Source organism: Schistocerca gregaria, chromosome 1 (genome assembly GCF_023897955.1).
Source record: "Schistocerca gregaria isolate iqSchGreg1 chromosome 1, iqSchGreg1.2, whole genome shotgun sequence".
Lineage (NCBI taxonomy): Eukaryota > Metazoa > Arthropoda > Insecta > Orthoptera > Acrididae > Schistocerca > Schistocerca gregaria.
Window position 1 is genome coordinate 1,035,000,776 of NC_064920.1, and position 13,504 is coordinate 1,035,014,279.

The window sequence follows — 13,504 nt, forward strand, 5'->3', positions numbered from 1 at the left end:
CGCCGTGTGAGGTGTTTCTCTTGTCCTTCTTCTCTTCGTCTACTATCTTCCCGTCCATCATAACAGTATCGTGGCAAAGGCGCGCTATAATAGAAAGCGACGAAGTTCCTCGTAACAGAACAGCAGTGGCGGCGGAGGTTGGGACTCTGACGCAACGCAGCGCCCGGGAGTTTAATCTTGCCACAGACTCGGACAGCAACAGAATAGGTTAGTCTTACCGACTGTGCTCCGCAGTGCGTGAAGGGGAGTTTTAGAAACAAAATGTCAGTAATTTTCAAGAGTAAGCTGCAGGTAAGTGATGTCCACATCGGCTATTTTCGTATTGATTTAATTTTTATTCAATGCAACAACTTTCTCAACAATATGGTATGTCATAGTAAACCACATGATATGCACAGAATAACTGGGTATTCTGTCGTACAATAATGAACCTACTAATGCTATCACTTCGTAATATTCCATTCCACCTACTGTCTGTTCATCCGAGCGAGTACTGTTTTTGCCGGCCGCGGTGGTCTTGCGGTTCTAGGCGCTGCAGTCCGGAACCGCGGGAGTGCTACGGTCGCAGGTTCGAATCCTGCCTGGGGCATGGATGTGTGTGATGTCCTTAGGTTAGTTAGGTTTAAGTAGTTCTAAGTTCTAGGGGACTGATGACCTAAGATGTTAAGTCCCATAGTGCTTAGAGCCATTTGAACCATTTTTGGAAAGAACCTTTGTTTCACATTAAGAAGAAACAAACGTAGTTCTGGCGGAGCGGGGGGGGGGGGGGGGGGGGGGGGAGGCGTGGTTTAACGTAAAATCGTTCCCCGCCAGAAAAGTGACACGATTCAAAAAATGCGATACATGAAAAAAACTAGACTTAAATCAATTCTATAAAACTTATATTAAAATAGTATAAACTTCCGTTGGATTTCAAGGAAGTATTGTTGGCAGTAACATCCATTACATTTTTCAAGCACGTTGTGATAGTCCACACGTGTTTTTCAGTAACGTAAACTTAAGATGTCATTTCTGACTCGTGCGAAATGGTTCTAGGTACACGTGGTTTGTTACATGTCAGTTTGCTTTAAATGTTCTGACGTTCTGCTACCGGGAGAGACGGGGGGGGGGGGGGGCTGGGGGAGAACAGACTTGGGAGTCATAACGCCATCCAACATTTTACTAAAACAGTTTTTACATATATTAAGTCCGAAATTTTTCAACTAACTGCCGGAGATTACAGCATCGCGAAAACAATAGTTTCGAAAATCGCAAAAAAAGAAAGTTAAAAAAAGTTCGTTTAACAGCGGCTCCTTTTCAGTCGCGTTTTCGAGGGTTAGCCCATGTGAATGGATCGGCGGCCTGGCTGGCTGTAGAAAACGTTTCCGTCAGAGGAGGCGCCCATTCAAACAGGCTGGTCGTACCTGGTTGCCGGCAATATAGCTGAAGCGATTCTCTGTTCCACAGGTGGAACTGACAAACCACATGAAGTCGAGGGAATGAAAAACAGGAGGGGTAAGACGCTGCATAAAGGAAAAGAAACACAAAAACTTACTTTCTCGAAGGTTGATGGAAACGACCCATTTCTATGCACGCATTACCGCAGTCTTTAGACCTAAAACAAAGTCAGATACTGATAGTGGTGCGTACACTCTTAAATTTTATACTGTTTGAATTATGAAGTTACTAGCTTTGAAAGTTTTTTGGTGTTATCGTTCTTAAAACAGTTGCATGACGTAGGTACTTCTCAAGTTTTGGACAAATACCTTCCAGATGATGTATTTGTATAAAATGTAAATTCTTTGAAGTTACGCTGAAGCGAGAGACCGAGCACTGATGTAAACAAATTATATAAATATTTAAGCGTAATAATTTAGATAAAATAATACGTAGGTGCCCGTGGCCCGTTAAAAGTGAGGATGACGGCAAGTTATATTCGGAAGGGATCGGGTGGGGGGTTCAGTAGCAAACTGTGAATTAATGCTCAATCCTGAAGTGAACCCAGTCCGTGCCAGAGGGGAAGCGGGCGGATGGAGCTGCCATCCCTCCCTCCCCCCTGCCCTTTCTCCGTATCCAAAACCGGGTCATTCACTGTCCCTACATCTTGTCATAGGGATGGCGGATCGGTTTTCGGTTATATTAGTGTTCTTCCACTCAGTTTAATCCGACTGTTAAAATAGGTCACAATAACCCGTTTCTGAAATAACAGATTTTCGATTTTTCTGCCTATTATTTTCAGAGATAAACTTAGAAATGTACCAAAAAATTGGAAAATTTGGACTGTTTCAGTTTCAAGATACGCAGAATAAAAATAGTAAACAGGCAAAAACAAAAAAAACTTTGTCCGTCCACTACTCGCTGCTATTTTCGGAAAGTGGTTAGTGGTTAGTGGTTGGATACTATAAAAATCGGCAGTATTCTCCTAATAATTCTAATTTTTAGAAACTCTGTCAAAATTCATGTTCCAACTAGGGAACATACCACTGTTTGGAATAGTCACTGCTAAAAAAACTGAGGTTGAAGAACTCTGTTTTTAGTATTAATTTGTTCGCTTTCAAGGGCTACAAGCAGATAAAGGTATACTATGTAGACACAGGCAGCAGATCAGCTATTTTTTTAATTTTATTGTGTACCGGCTGGCCGGAGTGGCCTTGCGGTTCTAGGCGCTACAGTCTGGAGCCGAGCCACCGCTACGGTCGCAAGTTCGAATCCTGCTCGGGCGTGGATGTGTGTGATGTCCTTAGGTTAGTTAGGTTTAATTAGTTCTAAGTTCTAGGCGACTGATGACCTCAGAAGTTAAGTCGCATAGTGCTCAGAGCCTTTTTTTTTTGGTAACATGAATTAATTACTAAGTTTTTAATTTGCTGGTGTTACCATAATTTCCATCCTGTATGGTTTCATGGAAGTGGCAGATAGATCTTTAATCTTTCAAAGCAAACAAAGTGTTGTACTTCATTGCTACGTTACCTCGTTAAATATTTCCAGCGTAAGGTTGGTGCCATTCTGCAACACAACGGATGCTGGTGATGACACCGAGAAACTGCCGTATAGACCAGGTGAGGCAAGTTTTATACCCTGCACGTAACATCAACCACGACACACGGCAACAAGGACACTACTCTTTCAGCAAAGTCGTACAAATTCTTGCTTGTCTGTAGGCATTGTTATTAAAATGGCACTGGTCGCTTTTCCCATTTCATATAACTCAATATTTCAAACAAAAGCATATTTTACGAATAAAAATAATTCCTTAAAAAGGATTTATATGAAAAAGGAAATATTTTAGCGCTGCTACTAGGACTAATTAATATTTCGATTTTTTACTCGGTTATTCGCAAAAAGTAAACACCTGTTAGAACTGAGACCAAACGAATACCGAAACTTACCTGTTATTCAGAACTAAAATACCGGTATCGGTTTTAACCGGTCGGCTTTTCCCATACCTGTTTTTCCATATTACGTATTTGTTATATTTCTCTGTATTTAAGTGTTCCAGCCCTGAACTGTTGCTCAAAGGATAATTTCCAGGGTTAAGACAGAAGTGCATTCCTTAGATAACTTCATGTTTCACAGGTGAAGGGCCTAAACAGAATGCCGGCGACGTAGCCTAACGCAGTGAACTGCTCTCTATAGCAATGTAGGTTACCGTTACTTGTGACAGAAGAGGCAGTTTATTTTTAGAACACGCACGTGCTACGGGCCTCGCTGTGTCAGAGGCCGACACCGCACTACTAATGTTACGGAGGAAAATTAGTGTTTAGTAGTTCTGAACTGCGAATAGCAATGTGCATTTTTGAGCGTCTGAAGAACCCATTAGACGTAATTTATTTGTTATTAAACGACATGTTACGTATGACAGACTTACTCACGGCTTTTATTTACATGCTCTGTGCCACTATAAAATGCTGTGCATTATTATGAACTTACTTTATATTCCAGAATGAGATTTTCACTCTGCAGCGGAGTGTGCGCTGATAAGAAACTTCCTGGCAGATTAAAACTGTGTGCCCGACCGAGACTCGAACTCGGGACCTTTGCCTTCGCGGGCAAGTGCTCTACCTTTTTTTTTTTTAATCTCATTTTGTTCGCTTTTGTTCGCTGCATTGGCTCGGGGCGGACGCCGTAAGACATCCGTTTCAGTTCGTTTTTGATCGTTGAATTCAGTTTTTTTATTACAGAGGGCAGCTAACCCTCTGACCGAACACGCTGAGCTACCGTGCCGGCACCATCTGAGCTACCGAAGCACGACTCACGGCCGGTACGCACAGCTTTACTTCTGCCAGTATCTCGTCTCCTACCTTCCAAACTTTACAGAAGCTCGTGCTTCGGTAGCTCAGTTGGTAGAGCACTTGCCCGCGAAAGGCGAAGGTCCCGAGTTCGAGTCTCAGTCGGGCACACAATTTTAAGCTGCCAGGAAGTTACTTTATATTGTTCACTCAGCTTGTCTAAAAACGTTTTCTTGATGAACCTTGGCACCACCGCTGGTCAACGAAACAGCAGGGTAACCAGAATAATCTCAAACTCTGATAGCCATTCGTTGAGTTAACAAACTGGTTTTACGATATTATATCAGGTTCATAACACTAATGCCGAGCTTGCCTCCAGTGTTCGCTTGCGGTATGTTTGCCTACCATGTCTCAACACATTTCTGTAAAGTTTTCACGTAACGTACTGTCCAATGTCGCAGTTTTAGGTGCCCAGCTTAACGTGTCGCGACATTCTGTGTCACGAAATTGTGGTGTTTCCAGAGGTCTAAGCTTTGTATTACCGGTACGCGCGCATCGCAATTTTTAATGTGAGGTGTATTAATCTGTCAGAAATTTGGAGGTAACATGTACGAACTGGCAATTCAGCGCTTGCAACGGTGGGGAAGTTGCCGGTAATTCGAGCTATGGTAAAAATCTGCAACATTTGCCTGCTTTCTTCACTGTGAAACGGCAATAGCACCTTGCCCCCACTTCGGCAGTCCCAGTGCTGAAGCTGAAGCGCTCCAGACATTTTATTTCAATTTTATAATGGAGACGTATAAAGTTTTTTTTTTCCTTGCTACGAAAATGGAGATGTGGAGAATGGCGGGTAAGTTTAGCATCTGGAGTAATGGTTATTTCGTTGCTCTAATAATGATTCATGAATAAGGCGTGTAGCATCTTTAGTAAGAAAATTAATGAAATGGAACATAATTAGACATTACCTTCACATATTTACAGGTAAATAAAAAGACTCATTTAAGAAATGAATAGGCCTAAATACTGTTGATTAGGGACCCCGCAACCTTGAACCGTCCCTAGGTGACAGACCAAATAGTCACGTACCAAATTGAAAAAAAAAAAACTATTTATTTCGAGAACGTGAAAATCTGTTATTTGTTCCTCGCTCGACGTACCACGAAATTCTTATTTACATATGTGTTGACACGATTGACTTTTTCGAAATCTAGATTAAGCGTAGTCGGTTTTTATATTGGAAAACGGCATACGAAGCAGATGTCATCATATAACAGAGAATTCGATCGAACAGTTCTGCTGCTCTTGTCATTGTCGAATATGAAACCTCATTTTCGAATCGCTTGTTAGTTGTTTTCAATATTTCTGTGATGCACATCGCCTAGCTACAAGACTACTACGAATTCCTTATTGATCGCACTACCTGGCTATCAGTTGTTTAACTGTCTATCTTTTTATTTTAAGTTTCTAATTTTCCATGTAAGCTTTAATCAAAAGTTAGGAATAATGGATTGTTAGGTACCTTACAATTTTGTTGTTATCTACAGTAAAAATAATAGAGAAGGAAGAAACTCAACGTGTGTAAAAAAAGAAATTTCAAAATGTGGGATGACGCGATTATCAGTTAACGTGGAATGAGTAGACTGGCGTAACGACAAAACGAATTTGTTAAGCTTTTTACGTTCTTAGACTCCAACACCAATAAGAAACACTACCCGCCAATGCACTGTAGAGATAGAATACAGAAGTCGCCCTGCAGTTTCCGCGAGGTATGCGCCTCAAGTAGCGCGTCGAGGCAACCCGCTACACACTTTGCAAAATCGCGACCTTTCTGAGCATAGACGGATCTCTCTGTATGCAGGTATCTTTCTTCTTCCCTGTTGCTTAAATTAGCAGTTCTGCACTCGGAAATGCGGTTCAAAAATAGTGCAAATGGCTCTGAGCACTATGGGACTTAACGTCTATGGTCATCAGTCCCCTAGAACTTAGAACTACTTAAACCTAACTAACCTAAGGACAACACACAACACCCAGCCTTCACGGGGCAGAGAAAATCCCTGACCCCGCCGGGAATCGAACCCGGGAACCCGGGCGCGGGAAGCGAGAACGCTATCGCACGACCACGAGATGCGGGCTCGGAAATGCGGTGACAATGTTCAGACACAACAGTTAATAGTTATACGGTATCTCGACTCGAGATGTTTAGTTTGTCTAGTGCTGTCTCGATATTTCCACGCTCTGAAAAAAAAGCATGTTAGTTAGTTAATGTCTGATATGAAGTATGCCGTTTTCTAAGTCAAACAGTAACGGCAACAGAAAAAGACAGTGAACGTTTTCAGAAAAACTAAAAACAAAATACTAACGCTTTCTATTGGGAAGAAACGAAAGTGAAGCTTCAGAAAAAAAGAATGTTTTATATTAGGAAGGAACGAAAGTGAAGCTAATTGTGCAGTGTGTGATAGTTACTGTAATATAGGATGTAAGGGACCTACCGACTTAAAAAGACACCTTAACGATGAAAACCATAACAGGATGGTACAAACCAGCTCCATATCTGGCTCAACGCCCGATTTTATGAGCAATAAAAAATACACCTGTAGTGAGAAACGTTCAAGCGAGACACTCTAGCCTACCACACTATTTTCCACAATCGTTCGTACAAATCGATGGGGTGTACAAGCAAATTAAACAAAAAAAACTATTTCCAAAATTTCACAAAATCTATTTTGTGGAAGAACTACAACAGAAGTCACAATAAATAATGCCACTGACCTCGCACTGTAGATGTTTTTGTCAAAACTTTGAATGACTAAGTTCCATACTTTGGGCTAGGGACAGATGCAAGTACTGATCGATGTACCAATGTGAATGTCTACCAAGAATCTCTTGAAAGCAGCTTCAGACTGCTCGATTCATCCTCCACGACTCATTACAGCACTAAAAACACTTCCAGCAGGTTTATATGCCCATACGAAAGTCTTTCGTGAGTCAAATCTGCTTCTGCCAGCGTCATACACAATTAAAGATGAATATAGACTTAATTACACCTACAAAATTATTTCTTGTTGAGTGAACCAGCCAAGTTCCCTCAGGAGATCTTTTAATGTAAACTGGCAATCTTGCATACTCGCATCACTATCTTGTGGCAAAAGCCGTAAAATATAAACGCTTATTTTGCATAAAAACCGTACATTATGGATATAAACATTTCATTTCTTCTAAAAGTATAACAAAACCTTTCATAGGTTTTGTTGAGGAATTGTGAGAAAAGTAATGCCGCCTGTCAAACTGATATTTTGTCTTCTATGCCTGTGGAAACGGTGGACCAAATGACTCACAGTGCAACAAAAACAATTATTCATTGAAGAACTGTAATTTTGTTGCTTGTAAACAGAACTGTCGCTACGTTTCACCAGGCCAAATGTAAACATGAGAACCATCGCATTAATATTAGGAATTTCAGAGAAATTAGTTTAACTGTACTACTACAGGTGTCATAGGAATAAGCCAAATGGTTTAATTGTTAAAATCAGTGCTTGATTTCAACTATAAATGAGAATAACTGTCGGCTCCACTCCGCACAGTGCGTGGTAACAGAAACTCGGCTTCCTGCCCCGAATCACGTGACTTAGGTATTCGTTTCAGTGTAATGACGTCACGCTTCGTCTATATTATTTATGGTCTTTGCCTTTAGCACCTCAGCAAAGGATGCTCACTCTCTGCTCGTATCTCACTGGCTGCTGAGACAACACTGCCTATTTGGCCCGGAACGGCGAGTTTACAGCCTATTAAATGAATGAACGTTTAATAGGTTATGTACCGTAAAAGTAACACGACTGTTGATGGCTAGTCGCTACGAGAACCAGATAAGGCCTCTAAGCTCACTTTTGTAAATAATGTTAAGACAGTACGCACTACACTGCACACGGACCAGCACAATATTCATATCGGATGCTTATTGTTATGGTACAAAGTACTGTAGTGGCTTGTGTTGGCCGCGACTTTAGACATTACGGGAACGGCCGACTACTACACGGATCACAGAGGTGATCAGTAATTATGGCTTATTAAAAACGTTTCCAATTGTATTCAGTATTTTGGTTATGAGGCACTGGTGTTCAAACAAAAGTCTTTGACTTACAAAGATGTCCGAAAGAAAATATATAACAGATACTTCGAGAAAGCATAACTTTCCTATTTCTAAGTGCATTCTTTTTGAGGATGGGTGCACACACGGGAGAAAAAATATGTATTCTGCTCTCAAACGACAGTTAAACGAAATCAAAATAGGAGCTGGATACCTGGCATGTATATTACGCAATACATTGCAACAAGGAATTGACTCTTCGTTTTAGATATAGAACTTTTTGTTACGGAAGTGTTCAACATTTTTCATGTGTATGCAATGCACACAGAGGAACTGAAAGTTTTCTGTGAAATTGTGGACGCAAATTACAATCAGCTTCCAAACTACTCCACGACCAAATGACTATCGTCGTAACTAGCGATAGAAAGAACTCAGCAGTTGTATCACTACAAACTTAGTCCTCTCTCAGGGTAGGAGCTAGGAGATCTGTGCCTACAAAAATTAGAAATTTTGTATAGAATTATTTTAGTTGCAACATCTTTTATTTATCTTCTCTTTATGAATTTCTCTGAAAAACGAACTTGAGAATAACCCACACACCTCAAAGCCAGGCAAGCATTGAATTCCTTTTCAGACGCTGGATTTGAAAAATGAGTGCCAGGCGTACGTCGAAAATGTATCTAGTTTGTATAGAACTTGCATTGAATACCTAGAAAAAATGGATGCAGGCAATGGAAGAATTCAAATGGCTTAATAGACGTTGAGGGCGCCCTTAATATCTCTAGTATTTACAAATTGAAAATGTGAAAATACACTCCTGGAAATGGAAAAAAGAACACATTGACACCGGTGTGTCAGACCCACCATACTTGCTCCGGACACTGCGAGAGGGCTGTACAAGCAATGATCACACGCACGGCACAGCGGACACACCAGGAACCGCGGTGTTCGCCGTCGAATGGCGCTAGCTGCGCAGCATTTGTGCACCGCCGCCGTCAATGTCAGCCAGTTTGCCGTGGCATACGGAGCTCCATCGCAGTCTTTAACACTGGTAGCATGCCGCGACAGCGTGGACGTGAACCGTATGTGCAGTTGACGGACTTTGAGCGAGGGCGTATAGTGGGCATGCGGGAGGCCGGGTGGACGTACCGCCGAATTGCTCAACACGTGGGGCGTGAGGTCTCCACAGTACATCGATGTTGTCGCCAGTGGTCGGCGGAAGGTGCACGTGCCCGTCGACCTGGGACCGGACCGCAGCGACGCACGGATGCACGCCAAGACCGTAGGATCCTACGCAGTGCCGTAGGGGACCGCACCGCCACTTCCCACCAAATTAGGGACACTGTTGCTCCTGGGGTATCGGCGAGGACCATTCGCAACCGTCTCCATGAAGCTGGGCTACGGTCCCGCACACCGTTAGGCCGTCTTCTGCTCACGCCCCAACATCGTGCAGCCCGCCTCCAGTGGTGTCGCGACAGGCGTGAATGGAGGGACGAATGGAGACATGTCGTCTTCAGCGATGAGAGTCGCTTCTGCCTTGGTGCCAATGATGGTCGTATGCGTGTTTGGCGCCGTGGAGGTGAGCGCCACAATCTGGACTGCATACGACCGAGGCACACAGGGCCAACACCCGGCATCATGGTGTGGGGAGCGATCTCCTACACTGGCCGTACACCTCTGGTGATCGTCGAGGGGACACTGAATAGTGCACGGTACATCCAAACCGTCATCGAACCCATCGTTCTACCATTCCTAGACCGGCAAGGGAACTTGCTGTTCCAACAGGACAATGCACGTCCGCATGTATCCCGTGCCACCCGACGTGCTCTAGAAGGTGTAAGTCAACTACCCTGGCCAGCAAGATCTCCGGATCTGTCCCCCACTGAGCATGTTTGGGACTGGATGAAGCGTCGTCTCACGCGGTCTGCACGTCCAGCACTAACGCTGGTCCAACTGAGGCGCCAGGTGGAAATGGCATGGCAAGCCGTTCCACAGGACTACATCCAGCATCTCTACGATCGTCTCCATGGGAGAATAGCAGCCTGCATTGCTGCGAAAGGTGGATATACACTGTACTAGTGCCGACATTGTGCATGCTCTGTTGCCTGTGTCTATGTGCCTGTGGTTCTGTCAGTGTGATCATGTGATGTATCTGACCCCAGGAATGTGTCAATAGAGTTTCCCCTTCCTGGGACAATGAATTCACGGTGTTCTTATTTCAATTTCCAGGAGTGTAGTTGATTCCAAATTGATGGATCAGTTTTGTAACATCAAGAATTGTCACAAATTGACAATACTGGACGAAAACTCAGAACTATATTGACAGTAGCGTTTAGTGTTCGTCGTTTGAAAAATTATCAATGCCGAAACATTTTCTGAAATTTTGAAAATGTGCCGATTTTTCTTTGCTTTTTCTGATAGCAATGCATCTACTGCAAGTGTTTTATTTCTGATATAGCTGTGCAATGGGCAAAACATTTGTTGATAGATTCTGTAAAAGGAATTTTACTAGTCAAATTTTAAGGATGCCCTTTGAGGAATTTTAAAGCTATATTTTTCAAGATGATAATTTAGTCCAATTTTCTCAGTAGAACATTGTAATGAAAAATACACTATTGGAAAATGCTGAGAGTTACTTCAGGCTGATTGTATTCCATTTGAAACAATTAAATACCATTGTTTAATACTACAGCAGATTTTGAATGTATTATTTTCTGCTCATATTGAGATTAGAGCTTGTTTGTCGCCCCACTGTGTAAAATATAAGTAATTTATTTATTCTAATGTAAATCATCAGACCTTTTCTTTAAAAAATCAGGCTTTTTGTAAAGCACCATCCCGCTTTTGATAATTTTGAGTTGGTAACTCTAGTTAAAGCAAAATTTTACCACTCTAAATTTTCAGATGCCTTGCAGTTCGCTTTTTCTTCTGTGTTTGCCTGCCCCTCCCACTCGAATTTTGTATCAACTTATTAATCCTCCTGGTACACTGAACAGCTACAGATCTTTTTACATTTCTAACAAACTTGACAACAACATCTTAATCTGATAACCAATCTACCAACCCTCATGCTCTGTCACACTCACTCCAACCCCCTGTCCCCCTCCCCCAACACCTCTCATCTACATCTTCTACTTCAAAAAACTTCCAGCATCCTCTCCCCCTCATATACCCGACTGCAAAATATAGCCAGAACACTATAAATTCTTCCACATTTAACAGAACACCCATTTTCCAATGACAGGGCTCCTATTCCCTACATTCTACTCATTCCCCTTCCAACAGCTTGCTTGTAGTCCTCTTCACCATTTTCATCCAGTATCCTTTCCAAAAAACAGTCTCACAAAAAGTGTCTCACCTGCTTTTCAATTTTTTTCTCAAAATAACAAATCGCTTTTTTCATTCATTCTTACTCCCTAACAGTCCCAAACCACATACCTCCACTACCAATAACAGTGCCAAACAGCAGTGGAAAGTTCCAGTTTTATTTATGTACCCGATCAAAAAAGTAGCTTTAACGTAATGAAAGACTTGAATTGTTGCTGATATTGTCTCTTTTAAACCATATTTCCCTCACATGTTTTAATGATTTTTAAAGTCACTTTTATGTAGGGTCAATTTTAAATCTTCTTTACTGAAAATTGAATATGCAAGTGTTACATGCCGACAGACCATTCCCGAACCATATGGGGCAAAATGGGATGAAATACCAATAAGAAAAAAATTGTTGAAAAGATAGAAATGGGTGCTAATGTTCTGGGGGAAAATGCAAGTAAGAAAGTGAAACATAACATTTGAAAATTAATGGACTTGATTTTTGTCAGTTTATGATACTGTTATTGAATGTCAGAGAAAAGAACCAAACAGTTCCTAACTTCTTAACTTTATGCAACTTAAAGAGGACTAATGTTTTCTTTTTCTTCGTTATTATAATTAATTCCTTTAAAAGAGAAACAAGACTGTACATTAATGTCATTGATGATTGATCCAATTAAGCAGCACAATTAAACAAAAAATGCTCCATTTCATTTCTCATTCCAATTTTCTCCAATAATGCATTCTGTTCAGTCTGAAGTGACTTTTTAATTTGGGTTAGCCATGCTATTTCTGGAGCTCATCAGTGCAATGACTCACAAGAGTGCTGGCACATTTTCTTGTATCAAACTGTTTTCCCAGCAATGGCCACTTACCTAAGAGATGTCCAATGCATTTATCTGTTCCGTCCCTCCAGCTTAGTGTTGAGAGAATTTGTTGCTAATAAACCGTGATGTTTTTCTAAAATTAACTAAAAACGGCCATAATATGTGAATCATAAAGCAGGGAATTTCAGGACACTTTTTCTTAACGTTATAAAATTGAAATATTTGTGCAAATTACTGCTGTATTCAATTGATTTAGTAAAATAAATAAACAAATGAATACTTTACACTGTAATTAGTTTAATAATACACAAAGTAGGGCATTCAATGGTAATAACATTTTATTAGTACTGGTAACAAAAGAACTTTTTATTTTGAAACTATTACTACGAGATAAAAAATTGTTTGCTGAAACACTGTATGTTGATGTGAAAAGTTCACATAATTTGTTATCCTAAGCCTCATATTTATCTGAATTCTGAACTTTGAAGAGAAGATCTTTCCGCTGATCTATTCATAAAACTTGGAGCAACTTATTTAATAATTGAAAACACATTTAATTATTGGTTTGAGCGTTGGTACTTGAAATCAGTTTCGTTCCTCAGTACATTGCACATTCATGAGAGAGAATACTTGTACTACGTTTGCATTATCCCCTAGAATATGGAAGATGAATTAACACAGATTCAGTAACTGAGAATACTGTTCTTCACGTAGGTCCATTTCTCCTGACATGTTTTACTACCACAGTTATCGCTATTTTTGTTGATTTCTGATTCAGGGCACTGCTTGAGTAAAGAAAACTGGTCAAACAATAAACTATCATTTACTGACAATCCTCTGCTTTGTAAAAATGTTATTGTCCTTGACACATTGCTGCATTCAGGTTCTGCATCCAGCAGCATCCATTTAAAAATGAAAAACTCATTGACATTTGTTGACCATTTTTCTTAATAACCTGTACACGTTTCATAAAACTGTTCTTCACTAATTACTGCAACCTTGCTGTTGTGCAAGAGAGATGTCACTTTTGGTCTCAGAATACTTTCTTCAATTGTTCATATTGAGATTCATAT

At 41.0% G+C, this 13,504-nt stretch overlaps 1 protein-coding gene across 1 annotated transcript in view; it reads left to right on the forward strand.

Moving 5' to 3' along the window:
- The first annotated feature begins 203 nt into the window (after nucleotides 1-203).
- Nucleotides 204-13,504, forward strand: part of LOC126279485 (UDP-glycosyltransferase UGT5-like) — an 81,027-nt gene continuing 67,726 nt past the window's right edge. Inside the window, exon 1 of the mRNA XM_049979683.1 lies at nucleotides 204-291. Coding sequence (XP_049835640.1) covers nucleotides 262-291 — 30 coding nt within the window. The 5' untranslated portion in view covers nucleotides 204-261. The remainder of the gene's footprint in view (nucleotides 292-13,504) is intronic.